This window comes from Mastigoproctus giganteus, chromosome 4 (assembly GCF_048544385.1).
Source record: "Mastigoproctus giganteus isolate SK-2022 chromosome 4, ASM4854438v1, whole genome shotgun sequence".
Lineage (NCBI taxonomy): Eukaryota > Metazoa > Arthropoda > Arachnida > Uropygi > Thelyphonidae > Mastigoproctus > Mastigoproctus giganteus.
Window position 1 is genome coordinate 194632773 of NC_143578.1, and position 18180 is coordinate 194650952.

The window sequence follows — 18180 nt, forward strand, 5'->3', positions numbered from 1 at the left end:
AATTATTTTCTAGAATAAAAATTGGTATTACATTCACATACGGTTGACATTTTTTTTTTTTTTCAAGCTGATGTTACGTAAACCTTGCATCACATTTTATATATTTATACTGAATATATCTACAGGGATACACATTCTGCTCAAAATTTACTTGTGAACTTGCCATGAAATATTTAGAGAATTACTCCGCGTTTGATAAGTATTAGGGCTTAAACCGTTACCGTTTGTTGATTTTTGACCTTAAATTTTCATCTTTACTTCCCGTAAGCGCTGCTGAGAAAGGCTTACGGGAAGTAATATTTATGCGTGAATGTAGTTCTACATTCGTAAAATAAATTCTTATAGTTGTATTCATTTGTTAATCTCGCACTTTAGCTTGTTTACGCTAACTTCAAAACAAGTAATTAAAATTTGGGCATTCTCAAAACGTCACTACTTTCCGCATGTTATGACGTCTAATCACAGAGGTTCTTCCGGTTCCATGTGACGTCAGGGGCTAGGGTGAAGACGAAAAATGGCGGAGTGCTCCATCGCCCGCTGTTCCCAAGAGCGACGTTTCTTTCGAAAGGAATTACAAAGATGGAGCAAAGATATATTATTTCTTGTGGGTAAGTACAAAAACAAGTGTAAGGCCAAGCGATTGTTAACTTTACTGTGTGATAAAGCAGAGACGTTGCGAACATCTCTTCAATACAGTTAGTTTTAAAACAGCAAGTGGTTCCCAAAATTTTGACTGTCGTACGCGGTCTCATTCGTGGCCAGTACGGTGGTCATCGTCACCTCTGAATTTCGTTCACCGGTAACCATATTGCACCATAAAATAAGTAAACAACGAAGTTATTGTAATCTGTGAACATCGTGAAAAAAATTCTAACCGTATTTATATCAGAATTGAGTATGTTCTTACGTTCTTAACATTTGGTCAGAAACAAGTGACATTTGCCGAAAATTGTCCTTGGGCAGATCAAAGAACGAACGCCATTATGAATTTATGGCAACATTTTAATTACTGAACTGTTTGTCTAAGTAAATAAAAAGGATAGTTACTCCTGGAGTCGTTGTTATTTATGATTGGTGAACGCACGTGAGGATTAAAAGGCTTAACAGCTACCTGACTTCCGTGTTTGTTGATATGTCGAAGAAATGAAACACTGTAACGGACTTACTCAGACAGTTTGTTTTCACCCTCAACTCAACCTGCTGTCGTCTCAAGATGGCCGCCAATGACCTAATAACAGTTTATGTTACATATTCAGTGTGATATCTATTGTAAATGTATATGTTAAGCACGATCACCAGATATTGCTGGTATATTCGGTACATGAATTTTTGGGTATTTGGGTGTCACGGAGTGCGATAAGGAAGCTTGCATGTGGTTGAAATTTTTTGTATTGGAAATAATGGTGGTTGTGGCATGTTACTTACCTCAAGGCCACAAAAACAGCGTTTCCTTCTCCAAGGTCATCACTTTGGACACGTGATTTTAAAATCAGAGTATTTAACAGAGACTGTATGGTGCTCTTCTAAGGTCATTGTAGGGAATAGATGCAAGCGTGAGAGATTACTCTGTGGATCTCATTTGACATAAAAAAATATTTTATGTTTTGTCCATGACAGTTTTAGTCATTTTTGTAACTGTTTCCTGTCATAATCAACATGATTTGCATCATTTGTTATAATCGGAAAATTGATACAGGAGAACAAAAGTTTGAAAGCATAGAGATCACACTGGAAATTTTTTTTAATAATTCGTGGAATTAATAATTGATTATAACCAGAGTTCTTGCATATAACATGATATTTATGATACACTTAATTTTTATGTATTGTATAAAAGTAACTGATATTTTTAGAATTAGCTCCATTAGTATACAAGAGAATTGAAATCCCATAGCTGTTTGCTTTAGTGTGAAATCAGAATGTCCATAGTGCTTTAGTTATTTTAATTTTGTCACTGCTGATTACAAATTTCAAATGATTTGGATGTGCACAAAATACAATGTGATAAAGAAACAGAAGGGTTATTGGTATATATTTTATAATGGCATTATCAGTAATTACATTTCTACAATCATTGCCAAAACATTAGCCCTTGTATGGTGATCAAAATGAGCCCCCACCCACTATTATTTCAAGGCAGTGATTATGTTCTAAAGTCTCCCTTTACCAGTTATAGCTTACGGTGCCTTTCAAGGAAAGCTTACACTGTTTTTTAACTCCAATGGGAGTGCTAAAAAATTGCATGAGCAAGATATGCCATTGCATTTAAAAAATAATTAAATAAATGAAAATTAAGAATTGAAAAATATATTTAATAACAGCTGACCTGCTATCCAAAAAAAAAAAAAAAAAAAATCTGATATTCTCATGTTCAACTTAAGCAGTGATCCAAATTAAAGTTGAAACCAAATCTTTAATACTAGTGTATACCACACCACAAATCAGTGGGTATGCATTGTATGTTGACCACACTGGCATGGGATTTTTTTTTTTTTTAAATGTTTAACCTTTGCCAATTCTAATATAATGAGTGATCACATTGAAATCAAGACCATATTTAAGTAATGCCTGACTTAATTCTAATATTTTAATTTTTAAGTAAATTTTTTTTTTTTTTTTTTGCTGCATTGTAATAATTAGTGTACCAGCTACACGGTTCCTAACTTTTTTTACCTGCTGACCCTTTTAAAAAAATGCATTTTCCCCTCATTGACTGCCCCTCCAATCTAAAAAAACACATTTTAATTTTAATGGAGGGATTATAAGATAAATCTGTTAATAATAACAGTTAAATAATTTAAAAATATAAAATAATTGTAACCCATAGGTAAGTAACAATATTGATATATAATTTGCCTGTTGACTCCCATTCGATCCCTTGGCATGCATTGACTCTGTTGGGAATCACTGCCTTAGACTATAACTTGGCATCTGACAGGTGCCACATTTAAATTTTTTTTATTTTTACTTATTTATTTTTTTCACTTTGGGAATAAAATTTAATCTTCCCATATACCTTTCTATCCTAATATTCTCTGAATGATAATGGTCTTTTCCTTTTTTTCATTTACTGTTCAGTATGAGAGTTTAACTGCTTTTTTGGTACCTGACAGATGTTATGAAACTAAGTCTTTTTTTTTTTTTTTTGCAGTTGTTGGGAGTGTACAATAATATAAGATTAACTGAAAGAGGTTTTGGTATATGGTTTTATCATAATACTAGATAATAATTAAAAGCACACTGTTATGCCACATGAAACTGATGATAAGATATTTATTGAAGTGTTACCACCTCAATATACACTTAAACATTTTTGGTGATGTTTCAAGATTACACTGAACTTCAGCTTTAGGCCAATTCAGAAATGGAAGCAATACTAATTGGTACTACCCTGTTTCTGATTAGGCCTGAAGAAAAAGTTCAGCAAAATGTTGCCAAAATGTTTTAAGTGTACGTTGAAGTAGTAACATTTTAATAAATGTCTTAAATCAATCTCACATAGTATAGCAGTGTGCTTTTAATTATTATTAGAAATAAATATCAGTTTATTAGTAAAATAAACATTGCACTTCTGAGGGCTTTTTTTTATATGACTTTCCCAAACATGAAAGATATTAGAACTTGTAGTACTTAGTACAATGCACAGGTTGAAAGGTTGAAGACTTACAAACAAACCTCAGGAATTTATTAAATTTGTAATTTGAGGACCATGTGTGTGTGTGCGTGTGTCTACTCTTATATTCTTCCTGGCACTAAAGGTACTGATCTGCTTGTGTCCCCCATTTCCATCCTTGTTCCAATTGATAGAATCCAAGAAGCTCTTCAATCAGAAATAATCTCCTTTCTTGAAATTAAAATATTCTGTTATTCTTCGTCACAGAAATTTCATTTTTCATTGCTCACTTAATATGGTGATATCACTTAATATCATGATCACTCTCCTAATTGTTCATGTATTATAATTTTTGTGATTATGAAGTTCACCTTTGTTTAAATATTCCTGATATGGTGATGACCTGATCAAAGATATTCATGTATCTTGCATTATCCTTGACATATTGATACAGTAATAATCAAGTTGATTCAAAAAATTTATCCCAAGTCAAGTAGTTACCAATAGGTTAATCTCTCATAAAAAGACACTCAGACTTACTTGCCTATTTCATTTGCATATAAAGATTTATTGTGCTCATTAAATTGTAGTCTGTAGCACATCCCTAACTCTCAAATTTCCTTCCACTAACCATCTCCCACCACATCTGTAAGGCAGAATAAGCTCATAATGCTCTCCTAAAATTACAGGTGTTTGCCTGCTTAACACTTTGAATTGAGACCGCAAAAAAGCAGAGTGCCAAGTGAATCCATATTAAGCTGGGAAATTTACAATGCGAAGTTTTAGAGATCTAAGCATTCGCTATCCTTTACTAGGCTGGGAAATTTATTCATAGGTTATAATGTAAATGCAGGTGGACCGAAAAGTTTGACAACTAGACATCTATGGTGAGATATAATTGAGGTGTATAAGGCACTGAAGGAATTGAGGCATTCAGAGAGTTGATTTATTAAGTGGTGATTTTGTCTGACCAATCTGATTGGATACTACAATGGTAATAAAAAAGGCACTGAATGAAAAAAAAATAATTTTAACGTAGATTTCAGAAAAGCTGCCCTGTTCCACATAAAAGTCTGCTGTGAAAATTGGAGTATAGTGGTATTTGGGGCAATTTTCAGTGGATAAAGGTATAGTTGATATGGAGAAGACAGAAGTGGTTATCAATTGGCACTGGTCTTCTGTTATTAGTGTAGTTCCCCTGATTTCATTACTGGGCTCATTTTTGTTTTCTATATTTATTAATGGTACTGAAGAAGGCATGTCAGTCTTAAATGTGCAAGTTTGCAGATGACACGTAGATTAGTAGATTTGCAAGGTGGTTATTTACAGTAGTCAAGGTATCCTTCTGCAACAGTATCTGGAAAAATTAGGCACATGGGCTGAAAAGTGATAATTGAAATTTAATATTGATAAATACAAGGTACTTCATATTTTATTTTTAATTTTTATGGAAACCCCAATCACGAGAGGTATTAGAACCTATAGTACTTAGTACCGTGCATGGCTTGGAGGTTGTGAAGATGAAAGCAGATGGGCGCCTCCGTAGCCAGGTGGGAAGGAGCAGCAGTGCGTAGCACACGCTTCTTGATTAGACTGAGGTTCGAATCCGTCACCACCAAATACGGAGGATGTGGAAAGGTCAGGGATGACCACTGCATATCCCCGGAGCAATATGGCCCTCCAAAAAAAAAAAAAAAAAAAGAAAACCAACCAACCAACCAACCAATGAAAGCAGATATTTGTTGACGTTAGACTTGATCTTTTGTAGCTTGTAATTTTCAGGAAATACATATGAAGGATGGTTGTTCCAGAAAATGGAAACTGAATGAATAAATGAGGAAGAAGAAAAGTTGGTTCTATGAATTTGAAGTTGGACAGTAAAAAAATGTTGACTGGTTATGGCACATGTTCAGACTGCTTTGAAAGAGAGAGTGGGAATTATAGAAACCAGTTCAGAAGAATAGTGTCCATGGAAGTATCTATAGAAAAGGCATGCAGCAGAAACAGAACATCTATGAGACAGAGAGTGGAGAAATCCTGTAAGAGATGAGTCATTAACCTAACTGCCATTCTTTTGAATGGAATCTAGAAGCCCGAGAGAGAGAGAGAGAGAGAGAGAGAGTGATTTCAAGGTCACTGCCCCAGATATGGGAACAATACTCCATGTTAGGGCAGATTTGTGATTTGTACAGTACAGAGTTAGATTTGTGATTTATAGAGTTGTAGAACAAAATTAACGCCTAGAGCGAAAGAGAAAACCCAGTTTTTTAGATTCATAGGAAGCAATATTTGTAATGTGCTTATGCCAAGAGAGATTAGAAGTTAGGGTAATCCCCAATATAAATATATGATTTCTATTGGGGATTATCCTAGAAATCGGAATGTCATTGAAGATAAGTACAGTAGCAGAAGAATCCTTTTTAGTGATATAAGACAGGACTGAGTTTTAGAAGGTTTTGAAACCAACTAAGTTATCTTTGTCTCACTGAGGAATTACCTGGAGATCAGCATTTAAAGAATTGGTAGTGGATATTCGAGAAGTTGAAGCTGTTTGAGCCGGGCAAGGTTTCTCAAACTGGAAGGTGGAATGCAATGTGCTGTCATTAGCGAAATTATTGATAGGATTTCTGATCAATGGAAGAAGGTCATTAATATACAAGAGTAGAAGGAACTGATCCTTGGGGAACACCAGAATTAGTGGAGAAGTTAGAAGACAGCCATCTACCATCATCTGTAGTGAGCAGTCAGAGAGAAAACTGGATACTCAATTACAAAAAAAAGTTGGCAAACCTTAAGATGGAAGCATATTTAGAAGACCTTTATGCCAGACATGATCAAAGGCCTTTTAAATGTCAAGAGCGACTGCTTGAGTTTCACCAAACTTTTCTGTTGAATTTGTCCATATATGGGTAACATAAGCCAGAATATCACCAGTGGATCGACATTGATGGAATCCATACTGACGATTGTTCATCAGATGGAAGGTTTCTAGATAGTTAAGAAGTTGGTGGTTAATTGATTCCCCCATTATTTTAGAAGAGTAGAAGTAATTGTTATGGGACAATAATTGGATGGGAAGAGTTTGTCACCGTTTTAGGAAATGGCTGGCTATGAGCAAATTTCCATGCAGAAGGAAAAGCACCTTTGAAATAAGAAAGTGAAAAAAGGACACAGAACAGGAGTAAGTTTAGGAGCACAAGTTTTGAGAACAAGTGGAGAAATACTATACCATCAGGACCTGGAGCTTTCTTAGCATCAGAATTCATCAAAATCCTTCTGACATCCTTTTAATGGAAGACAACAGGAGGGATTGAGTGGAGCATGGAGGGAGATGGTTTACCAAGATCATTAATACATGAGTTGAAAGAAAAACAGGATGCTAGCAGGTCAGCTTTATCCTTGGCTGAAGTTTCAGTAGAACCGTCTGGTTTTGACAGAGGTGGGAACAGATGGTCAAAGTTGCAGCCAATAGCTTTGGCAGAAGACCAGAACACTTGGCTTCCATTTGGACAAGAAGCAGGTTTTCTACTCATAGCCTGTTCGAAATCTATTTTGGACTGATTAATAACTGCTTTACAGTTGTTGTGAGATTTGGTGTAGACAGAAAATGAAATTGAAGATTTGGAAACAAGCCAGTTACAATATGCAACATTGCTCTCTTGAGCAGCCTTAGCACATTTATTGGAAAACCAAGGTTGGAATAAAACCTTTGAATAAAAGATTCCATCCCTACAAAAATTATTTCACTGACACTATCTGAGCTCAGCTTCTCAACCACCTGGGTCTGTGTGACTAGAAAATGGAAACCAGCTGGAGTTATGAACATTAAAATCACCAAGGAAAAATTACTTCACTGTTAGGAATTTGGGCTGGAGAAAGTCGAGTTTCAAAGACAGGAAGTAGTAGTGGCATGTGATGCAAGAAAGCAAGTGTATGAGCTTATGCATCATCAGCCAAAAAAAAAAAAAAAAAAAATCACACCATTCCCTCTAAATGCCTGTCCAGTTTCCTCCTTAAATTTATTTAACCTATCAACTTCCACAATGACAGATGGAAGTTTGTTCCAGCAATTAACCACCCGCTGGCTAAAGGCAAATTTCCGCACATCTATTCTATATCTGTCCTTTCTTAATTTGAATTTATGCCCCCTTAGGTTCGTAATCTGAACAAGTGGAAGGATCCCATCAGAATTCAGCGTGCTCAACCCATTCGAGGCCTTATACACCTCAACCAGCTCACCGCGCAGGTGCCTAGTCTCCAGCCACTGCAATTTGCAGAACTTAAGCCTCTCATGGTAAGAGGATCCCTTCATTCCTCTTACCAAGAGAGGCTTAAGTTCTGCAAATTGAAGTCAAAGAGTTCCAAATGATTAATGGAGTTGGGAGAATGATAGAGCCAGCAAATGAATTTGACAGAATGTGTTAGAGAGATTTTAAGCCAGAGAAGGTCGAAAAGAGGAGATTCCAAATTACTAAGTCTCTGACAGGGAATGTCAGAACAGATATATGCACAAATACCAGCTTTGAAGTGAAAGGAATCATACAGTGAATAATTTGGAGAACTGAGATGAGCAGTAGTTGAATCAACTGATAACTGAGATTCTGTCAGAAAAAGTAGATGTGGTATGTAAGACTATAAGTGGAAATGGACATCATTGAGATTAGAACTGAGACCATGTAGATTTATGAAATGAATGAGGAAGTGTTTGGGAGATTTAAATCTTTTCGCAGATAAGTTTGCTCTATTAGTTTGACATTTTTTGGATATGGCATACACGTGGTAAGAATATACCCAGCTCCTTGACATAATGTGGCCTCGACAATGTTCCCTGCATACACACTACTTGGACTCAGTCACTATCTTTGGTAGAGTAGAGGGCAGCGAGATTATTCACTAGCTGATCCCGAAACCCCCTACAGAGTCAACAATAGGTTCGGTAGGTTGTACTAACTAGCAGCTGGCCAGTGAATACCGTTTTAGAGTTGCACCCTCGAAATGTAAGGAAGGTTGGATCTCACCATGGTGTCCATCATAATCTCAAAAGATATCAATTATAATGCATGATGGAAGAGATGGGGAAGGGTTTACCAGAGCTTTACTTTGGAAACTAAACATGGGTTACACCACTTTAAGGATCCAATAAGCGAAGAGGTTGTATTGCATTGGTTGATGAGAGTCATCTACCACCTAGTATTACCTTGTAACACAGAAAGGTGGCATTTCCCTGTGTAGTGTGGGCACCACACCTCAATCCATGCTTACGTTGGTTTGTAGCTGGGTGATCACCCACAGTGTGCCAGCGGCTGTATTTCAGAATCGCACATGGGGGGTTATACCCTGGGTTACTAATAGTCCCACCATCATGGAGGTGCAAGCAGAGTATTTGGCTGTCAGAGACCGACCAAACTTCTCTGAAATTGGCCCACCCACTTGACCTGTGTCACCCGAATATCATTTCCATCAGTGTTTTAGATTCCCAGGTAGCAAGCACATATTGGCATATCTGAGAGAATGTCTGTGACACACACTGATGTGAGTATTTACAATTTCAGAGGAACATAGTGTGGTACCACACTCAGGCTGGTGGAGAATGAAAAAGATCTGGTGGTAATCATGCACTTGGTCATGATGTTCTTTGATCAGTGGAGTTGAGTTGCTAAGAAAGCTTATTGGGATTTGTTAATGAAAGTAATTTTGCCAGCAGGAATAAGGAGATGATTATCCCATAGTATAAGGCAATGGTTAAGGCATATCTAGAGAAATGCATACAGGTCTAGAAGCCTTATTTTAGGAAGGATGTAGACCTGTTGGAATGGGAGCAGTGAGATTAGTGAAGAGAACAAAAGGATGCTCTTACCAGGAAAGGCTTCAGTTCCGCAAATTGAAGCGTATGGAGATTAGGCCCCTGGAAGGTCTGATTGAAGAGTTTAAGGCTTTTAATGGATCGAGTAAATGCAATGCTGATGGCTTCCTGCCTGTTGTTTAGATGGTGGCCTAAATGGATGTCAGATGAACTAATCAGACACGTGACAGAGAAGAAAAATGCATGGGATACATATAAATTAACATGTGACACTGAAGCCTGTGATAGATATAAGCTTGTCTGTAACCAAGTTACAAAGGAGGTTAGGCAGGCGAAGGCAGATTACGAGAAATCTTTGCCAAAGGATGCAAAGAAAAACAGCAAAGAGTTCTTTACTTATGTAAACTCTAGAAGGAAGGGAATGAATCAGATTGGTCCACTTGATATCAATGGTTCAACTGTTGATGATCCTGCTCAGGTAGCTAATAAACTGAATGAATATTTTGCATCGACATTCACACATGAGGAGTTATTCAGGGAGGGGAATACACCTCTGGCATTCAGTAAGCTAGATAATCTTGTAATAACTGAGAGTAAAGTGTAGGAGAAATTGTTGAAGATAAACACAAGAAAGGCACCTGGGGTGGATGGAACCTATCCAATTATATTAAAGGAAGTGGCAAAGGAAGTAAGCAAATCCTTATCCATAATTATGAGAGCTTCCCTGGACTCAGGGGAGGTACCCATGGACTGCAGATGTGCAAATGTGACCCCAATCCATAAAGGAGGGTCAAAGAGCGACACAGGTAATTACAGACCTGTCAGTTTAACTTCTGTTCCAGGGAAATTAATGGAGGCACTGGTTAAAGAAGCATTGCAAGATCATCTAGACAAGACTTCAGTTATAGCTCGGACACAGCATGGGTTTGTTAAGGGGAGGTCTTGCCTGACCAATATGATTGGATACTATGATGCAGTTACAAAAGAACTGGATGCAGGGAATAACTTTGATATTATATACTTGGATCTTAGAAACCCTTTTGATACTGTTGCACAAGGAAAACTGCTGCACAAATTGGAGCAGTGTGGCATTGGAGGCAAATTGCTGCTATGGATAAAGGGGTGGTTGAGGGGGAGAAGACAGAGAGTGGTAATTAATGGACACTGCTCATCATGGACTAATGTTATTAGTGGAGTCCCTCAGGGTTCAGTATTGGGTCCTTTATTGTTTTCTGTACAGTCGGTCCTCGTATAACATGTGTTTGCATTACACGAATTCGATCATACACGATTTATAAATAGGGGAACGTTATCTTATATAACACGAACCGAATTCGCTTATACACGATTCGCCTTTGTGTTTACAAGAAATGGCAGTCGAACGCGGAATCACCCCAACCGAACGCAACACGATAGGAACGAAGAAGATTCTGAAAATATATTTATGTGTTTTATATCAGTGAAGGGGAAACACATTTCACCATAATAACGTAAAAACCAACACAATTCCAGCTATCGATATAATTGCAAATGCAATTAGATGGAGTTTACTACCAGTTTATAACAGATTCCACTAGCAGAAACGCAACTGGAAATTGTTTTTATTGTTTTATGGTAGTAACCCCCAGAAATGTGCTTTAGTAAAATGTGAGGTATTAATAGTGTATCTCGGCCTTTACGGTGTTGTTTATTCAGTTGCGATACGCGCGCAGCTTTGTTTATGTGTATCAAGCATGCCTCCTCGTTTTGTAATTGTGCTTTATTCCCTAAAAATGAGTAAAATACTTAAAAGGTGTGAAAAGGAAGCGTCCTGGCGAAGACACTGCAGATTCAGAGAGAGAAAAAAAAAGCAATATCGATAAACAGAGGCGGACTGGGTCAAAAATTCTTACCCGGGAAAATTTGTAGTGGCCTTATACTACGGTTTATGAAGAAAATCACACCGGCCTCCGGCCCACCGGGGTTTCCCCCGTAAGGCTTATGGCCAGTCCGCTTCTGTCGATAGAGAAAAAATATGAAATTGTGAAACGCTTTGAGCGAAATGAAAGACCACGTGATATTGCACGTGCTACAGACCTAAATGAGGCAACGCGGAGAATTACAAAGAATGCAGAGAAAATAAAAACAACTTTCATAGCGGGAACAACTCAAAGTGTAATTAAAATCCATTAGATTAAGACACAAAGAATTGGAAGAGATGGAACGGCTGTCATCTGTTTGGATAGAAAATCAAACAAAAAACAAGTTTGCTTACGATAGAAGCAAAAGCATTAGCAATATTTTATTACGACTTACGTATTATAATTTATACTTATGTATTATAAAATACGTAAGTATTTTATTACGACTATTTTATTTAATATAATAAATTTTTTTATGAATAAAATACGTATTTTATCTGTAAAAAATACTTTTTTAGTATTAAAAAAATACTAAAAATACTTTATTATAATATAATATTATTTTTATTACGTATTTTAATCGTTAGAAAATATGTAAGTATTTTATAACGATTAAAATTACCTGATTATTTATTGTGTTTGGTAATGTTTTGGTTCCAAATGTATGTTCAATCTTGGGTGGTCGGCACCTAACCCTACTTTTCCCATAGGGGCTGTGGTTTATATTGCACGATTTTGCATTGCACGAGGGTTTCTAGGAACGCAACTATCGTGCTATACGAGGACAGACTGTATTTATAAATGATAATTTGTCACGTGTTAATTTGTATGTATCCCATGCATTTTTCTTCTCTGCCATATGCCTCATTAGTTCATCTGACATCCATTTAGCCCTAAACCTTGAACAGTGTCTTAGTTGGTATGTAAAGCCTAGTAGCTTCCAAGATAAGTTCTTTGAATGCTTCCCATTTTGAATTTGCTGTTGGTAACATCATCAGTTGATCCCACTGTATAGAATTTAAATACTGTCTCAGTCCATCATAGTCGCCTTTACGAAAGCAATAACCCTTCCCTTTACCCCTAATGGTAGTTACCTCTTTGAGTAAATCCCACTTCAGCACACTAGTGGTTCATTTACCTGCAGTTTCTTAATGCATGAAGAATCACTACTGATAATCAAATCAAGAGTATTACTCCCTCTAGTTGCCTCCCGAACATGCTGATGTAGAAAACAATCATCCAATAAATCCACAAAAGCCTTGCTAGTGTGTGAGTGACCATCCCCCAAATTCCAGTCAATATCTGGGGAATTAAAATCCCCCATTATAAGACTCTCTGATTTACTGGCCCACTCTATTTCTCTGTACAGTTTCTTATTATACTCATCAGATTCATTAGGCCTATAGCACACTCCTACTCTCAATTTTGATCTCCCAATGCTTATGTCACACCAAACTGACTCGACACTGCACTGTCCAGCGATGTCGACTGGCTTCACTTCCTTGGATTTTATGTGTTTCTTAACTAATAGCATAACCCCTCCTCCTTTCCTATCCTGTCTATTCTTTCTGTAGATATTGTACTCCCCAAATTCCAGTTCTGCATTCCTTATATCTGTGTGACACCACGTCTCTGAAATCCCAACAATATCTGCCTTTGATGTTTTGAGCAATACCTCAAATTCATCAAATTTATTTACTAAACTCCTAGCATTGGTGTACATGCAAGTATACATGCACCTGCTCTTCCTCTTAGCCACCCTAACACAACCCATGTGTTCACTTGTACCCCCATGATTCCCAGCAGTCTCTGATAATCAAATATCCTGCATCTTATTTTCCAGGCTGCTGCTCATTCTAATAGAAGGAGTGCAAGAATCACTTTCTCCTCTGCCAGTGGCTACTGTTAATCTATTAGTACTTGTATCCCCCCCCAATCTAGCAGTTTTCCGACCCACCTAACACTGCCTCGATAGCATCAGCAAACATTCTTGCACCCTTTCTATTTAAGTGTATCCCATCCCTGTAGAAGCAGTCTCTCCTGTTAACAAGTACAGACCAGGCTGAAAAAAATTCTACCCCTTGAGCCCTGCACAATCTTTCCAGGGCCGAATTGATCGACAGGGCTCTCATCATATATTCCCTCCTATCGTGTCTGGGCAGAATTGCAGACACTTTTAAATTCAACCCTAATTCACGGCTTTTTTTCATCAGTGACCTGTACTTGTTAAGTAATTCCGCCAGTCTCCTACTCTTAATATCATTAGTGCCAACGTGTACAACTATATCACCTTTTGTGCCCTTAAAAGATGATATCCGCTCTGCAACGTCATCAACCTTTGCCCCTGGCAGACATACCCTGGTCCTGTTCCACCTATCCTTTTTACAAAGCATGTTTCCTGTTTCCCTGACAATAGAGTCACCAACAACTACTAGTTCCTTTGGGACCAGCGCATTCTGCCTTGGGGGTTGCCGCTGTGTTGCACGATGATCAAGTGCAAGTTCTGGCATTGGTGTGGGCAGCTGAGAGCTTGATGGGCCCCTCACTTGTAATCCTTCGAGGGCATCCACCCTGTCCTTCAAGTTCTCATATAGGCCCATAACAACGCTGAGTTGTCGCCTGATTTCCTTACACTCCTTGCATCGTGCACATACAAAGACATCCCCCATGGCAGTATCATGTCCAATACCTGACTGCTCCGCAAACATCAAGCAAATAGTGCATCTTAAAAGGCTGTGATTCAGAGGGCAACTGCCCCCCCCTCAGTTCTCCCCTGAGCCACAGTATTCCCATTAGCTGGAGCCTTTTGCTTTGCTGCTCTGGTTTGAGTCATGATTTCGATTTACTTTCAATAAAATTTCAATTTCAGTACAAAATTAAATCCTAAACTTGTATCCCAACACAGTTATAATGCTATATTTATGTTTCAGTATCGAGTGTTATGTACGAAATCTACGAGTGCTATCTACGAAATATTTATGTTTCATTAACGTGTGTTATCTACGAAATTTTTGTTTCAGTAACAAGTGTTATCTACAAAATATTTACGTTTCGGTAACGAGTGTTATCTACGAAATATTTGTTTCAGTAACGAGTGTTGTCTACGAAATCCCTTTATATAACTTCCGTATCAAGTTATGTATTAATTATTTATTGTTACTAATTATTTATGTTACGTAACCTAAGTGGTTATATGTATAGTTAAAATTACAATTTAATTGCCAATGAAGTTCGACAAGATTAATAGATTTTACTGATTAATTTTCCCGTAACAATGGCGACTATTTACGAACGGTAAACACGTGGATTTGATACCCTTTCCGATACTAAGTAATACCTACAAAATCTCTATCTAAGTTACTTTAAACTTAAGTACCATAAATAGGAATATAAAGCTACTCTAGAAAATAAGTTAATATGTCAATTTAAACTAATAAAGCAGAAAATATATCAGAAAAAACTTCTCTGTTCCAAGAGCAGCAGAAAGGCACGTCCGCACTGGCAACTCTCGTCTTCAGACACTCAATATATATCATATATTTGGATCTTAGAAAAGCCTTTGATACTGTTGCACGTGGAAGACTGCTGTACAAATTGGAGCAGTGTGGCATTGGAGGCAAATTGCTGCTATGGATAAAGGGATGGTTGAGTGGGAGAAGACAGAGATTGGTAATCAATGGAAACTGCTCTTTGTGGACTAATGTCATTAGTTGAGTCCATCAGGGTTTCAGTGTTGGGTCCATTGTTGTTTTCTGTATTTATAAATGATATTGATGATGGTATATCAGGCTTAATGTCCAAGTTTGCAGACGATACAAAGGTTGGAAGGGTTGTTAATGACAGTACACTGCTGCAACAGGATCTAAAAAAGTTGAACAGATGTTATGTTTGTTTGTTATTTGGTTTTTAGGAGCATTAGCAACTGAGGCCATATTGCTCCGGGGATATGGGTGGTCATTCCTTGACCTTTCCGCATCCTCCGTATTTGGTGGTAAAGGACTCGAATCCGATCTAATCAAGAAGCATGTGCTACGCACTGCTGCTCCTGCCCACCTGGCTACGGAGGTGCCAGTTGAGCAGATGGCTGAGAGGTGGTAAATGAAGTTTAACCTTGACCGTTCTTCCTCTAGCCCGGAATAATCACCTGAGAGGGCATAAATTCAAATTGAGGAAAGATGGTTGTAGGATAGGTGTGCGGAAGTTTGCCTTTAGCCAGCAGGTGGTTGATTTCTGGAACAAACTTCCATCTATCGTAGAAGTTAGCTTAAATAGATTCAAGGCAGAACTTGACAGACATTTGGAGTGATTTAATGGGTGAAATAAGTTTTTTTTTTTTTTTTTCTTGGCTGATGCTATATAAGCTTGCTTTCTTGCAACATGTGCCTTTGCTAATGCTAGACTACACATGTGAGGGGACATAAATTCAAACTGAGGAAGGATAGTTGCAGGGTAGATGTGTGGAAATTTGCCTTCTGCCAGCAGTTGGTTGACTGTTCAGACAAACCTAAACGTCTGCTGTTCTGGAAGTTTGAACAAATGGAAGGAAGAACAAACAGACTGTTGGAGGGATGGACATGAAGTTTAGTTTTTTTTTTTTTTTTTCTTTTTCTGATGCTGTATAAGCTTGCTTTCTTGCATCATTTGGCACTATTAATACTAAATTTAATATAATCCCTCCTGCAACCCATGGCGCCTCTGTAGCCAGGTGGGCAGGAGCAGCAGTGCAGCACACGTTTCTTGATTAGACCGGGGTTCGAGCCCGTGACCACCAAATACGGAGGATGCAGAAAGGTCAGGAAATGACCACCGCATATTCCCGGAGCAATATGGTTTTAGTTGCTAATGCTCCTAAAAAAACCCAAACAACTGCAACCCATACTACTTGCATATGTGATTGTCAGTATATATCCAACATTTAATATGCAGTGAAACTTGTATTGAAGAACTTGTACAGCAGAATAGTGGTCTTGGGTTTATTGCTACTAATCCACTAACACTGCTAAATATTGGGATTGAGTTTCTGCACTGATGTGGATTGGACTGGGATGATACTGGGAAGGTTGAGTGTTTCTGGCACCTTGCTAAAGTTGTTGGTATACATAAAAAGATCCATATAAAAATAGTTTTTTTTTTTTTTTTTGTAATACAGTGGATTCCGGTTATTTGGGCCACTGGTTAATCGGGGCAGCTGTTTATTTGGGTCAAATCTTAAAAAACAGAAACCAGTTGAGAAAATAGCCAGGGTTTACTTCGCTTAATTGGGACAGCATGCTGTTTAATTGGGGCAGGAGACCGCAGCACTGGAGATTACCCTACGATTGTCTCCGACGGTACCACCTGGTTCAGTCAATTCTGGAGGTCACAACCATAAAATAATAAAAACAATTAGCAGTCACCTGTGTATTGGACTTTTCTGTTAGTGAAATCTATCATAAACGGACAACTCTGTGGAACTCGATATTACTGAATTTGTGATAATACCGACAGCTGGAATTCTGTGGGTTATTATGGTGAAATTTGTTTACACTTCCATGAAATCTTCAATCATATAAAAAAATTAATTTTCAGATCTTCTCTTCATCCCTATTTTTAAAGCTTTGTAACTCATTACTTCGTTCTCACTTGCGCTTGTCGTGTTACTTGCAATTTGTGTGTGCTGTGTTCTTTGTTATTGATTGCTTATCTTTTTACTGTTTTAAATTTTAACCCCACCCACAAATGTCAGTGAACAGAAATGTCAACTAGTTCGTATGTACGTATTACAGTACGTATTAATTATTCCGATTATCATGTATATTCTTCCGATTTTCACGTATCATTTAATTTTTTAATTGGTAAGGTAATAAAGGGTAAATTTGTGCTCAATATATCTTTACTTTTATAGCTTGTGGATAATATTCCTCCTATTTTCTCTAATTAGAATCGCTGTTTAATTGAATTAAAATTCAATTCACAAAAACGTGATCATAATGGCTGGCGCTTACTACACATCATATAGTGAACAGTACTTTACTATGGTGAGTTTGTCGTAATGTGATTTTATTGTACAGTGAACTAATTGTAAAGTGTGTGGGGGGGGTACGTTGTATTTTTAACTATTTACGTGAAACTTCGGATAATTGGGGCAGCCGCTTAATCGGGCCAAAAGCACTAGTCCTCTGTCCCAAATAACCGGAATGGACTGTATTTGCTTTCAATTTCAGTCCAGAAACTATTGGAATGATCATATGATGGTTTTAAATCTTTCTAATAAACACAGTCAGACTGAGAAGATAGTGAGGAAAATTTCATGACGTTGCTAGGCTTGTACTCTCAGATTCAACCAATTTTTTTCCTTTTGAGAGTCTTTTCTTTCCACTCTGATTGTTCCACTAATCCATTGACTGTGCCAAATAGTGGTCACCAGTTTCTTGCTACTATTGACCTTGACAAATGGCAGTCTCAACAATCTGCATGTGATTCTGATACATGTTCTTCAAATGTGTTGGCATTGTAAGATTACTATTAATAGGCATTGAAAGTGTTTAGATGTCATCCTGATTGACTAATGTACATCGGCTATATTGGTATTTTTGAGTTGAATACCTTCACTTTTACATCAGGTACACAACTTCATCAACTGTAACACTCCTTCAAGAAAGAACACCAAGAATTCGTGTTTGCATTCTTTGATGTGAGTTTTGAAATTTGGGTTATTCTCTGGGAATCGAGCAGACAAAAAAAATATTGCATTTCAGTTCGTGCCATCCAGCTATGAGGGTGGTTCATGGTTTACCCGAACTTTAAATAAAAAAAAATCAAGAAAAAGGAGAGGGTGGATACATACTAGAATCACCAAAGTTATTAATGTTCCTCTGCTTGAG

At 37.5% G+C, this 18180-nt stretch overlaps 1 protein-coding gene across 1 annotated transcript in view; it reads left to right on the forward strand.

Moving 5' to 3' along the window:
- Window positions 1-508: 508 nt before the first annotated feature.
- Eip93F (Ecdysone-induced protein 93F) overlaps window positions 509-18180 on the forward strand; it is a 195586-nt gene continuing 177914 nt past the window's right edge. Inside the window, exon 1 of the mRNA XM_090371113.1 lies at window positions 509-608. Coding sequence (XP_090227239.1) covers window positions 515-608 — 94 coding nt within the window. The 5' untranslated portion in view covers window positions 509-514. The remainder of the gene's footprint in view (window positions 609-18180) is intronic.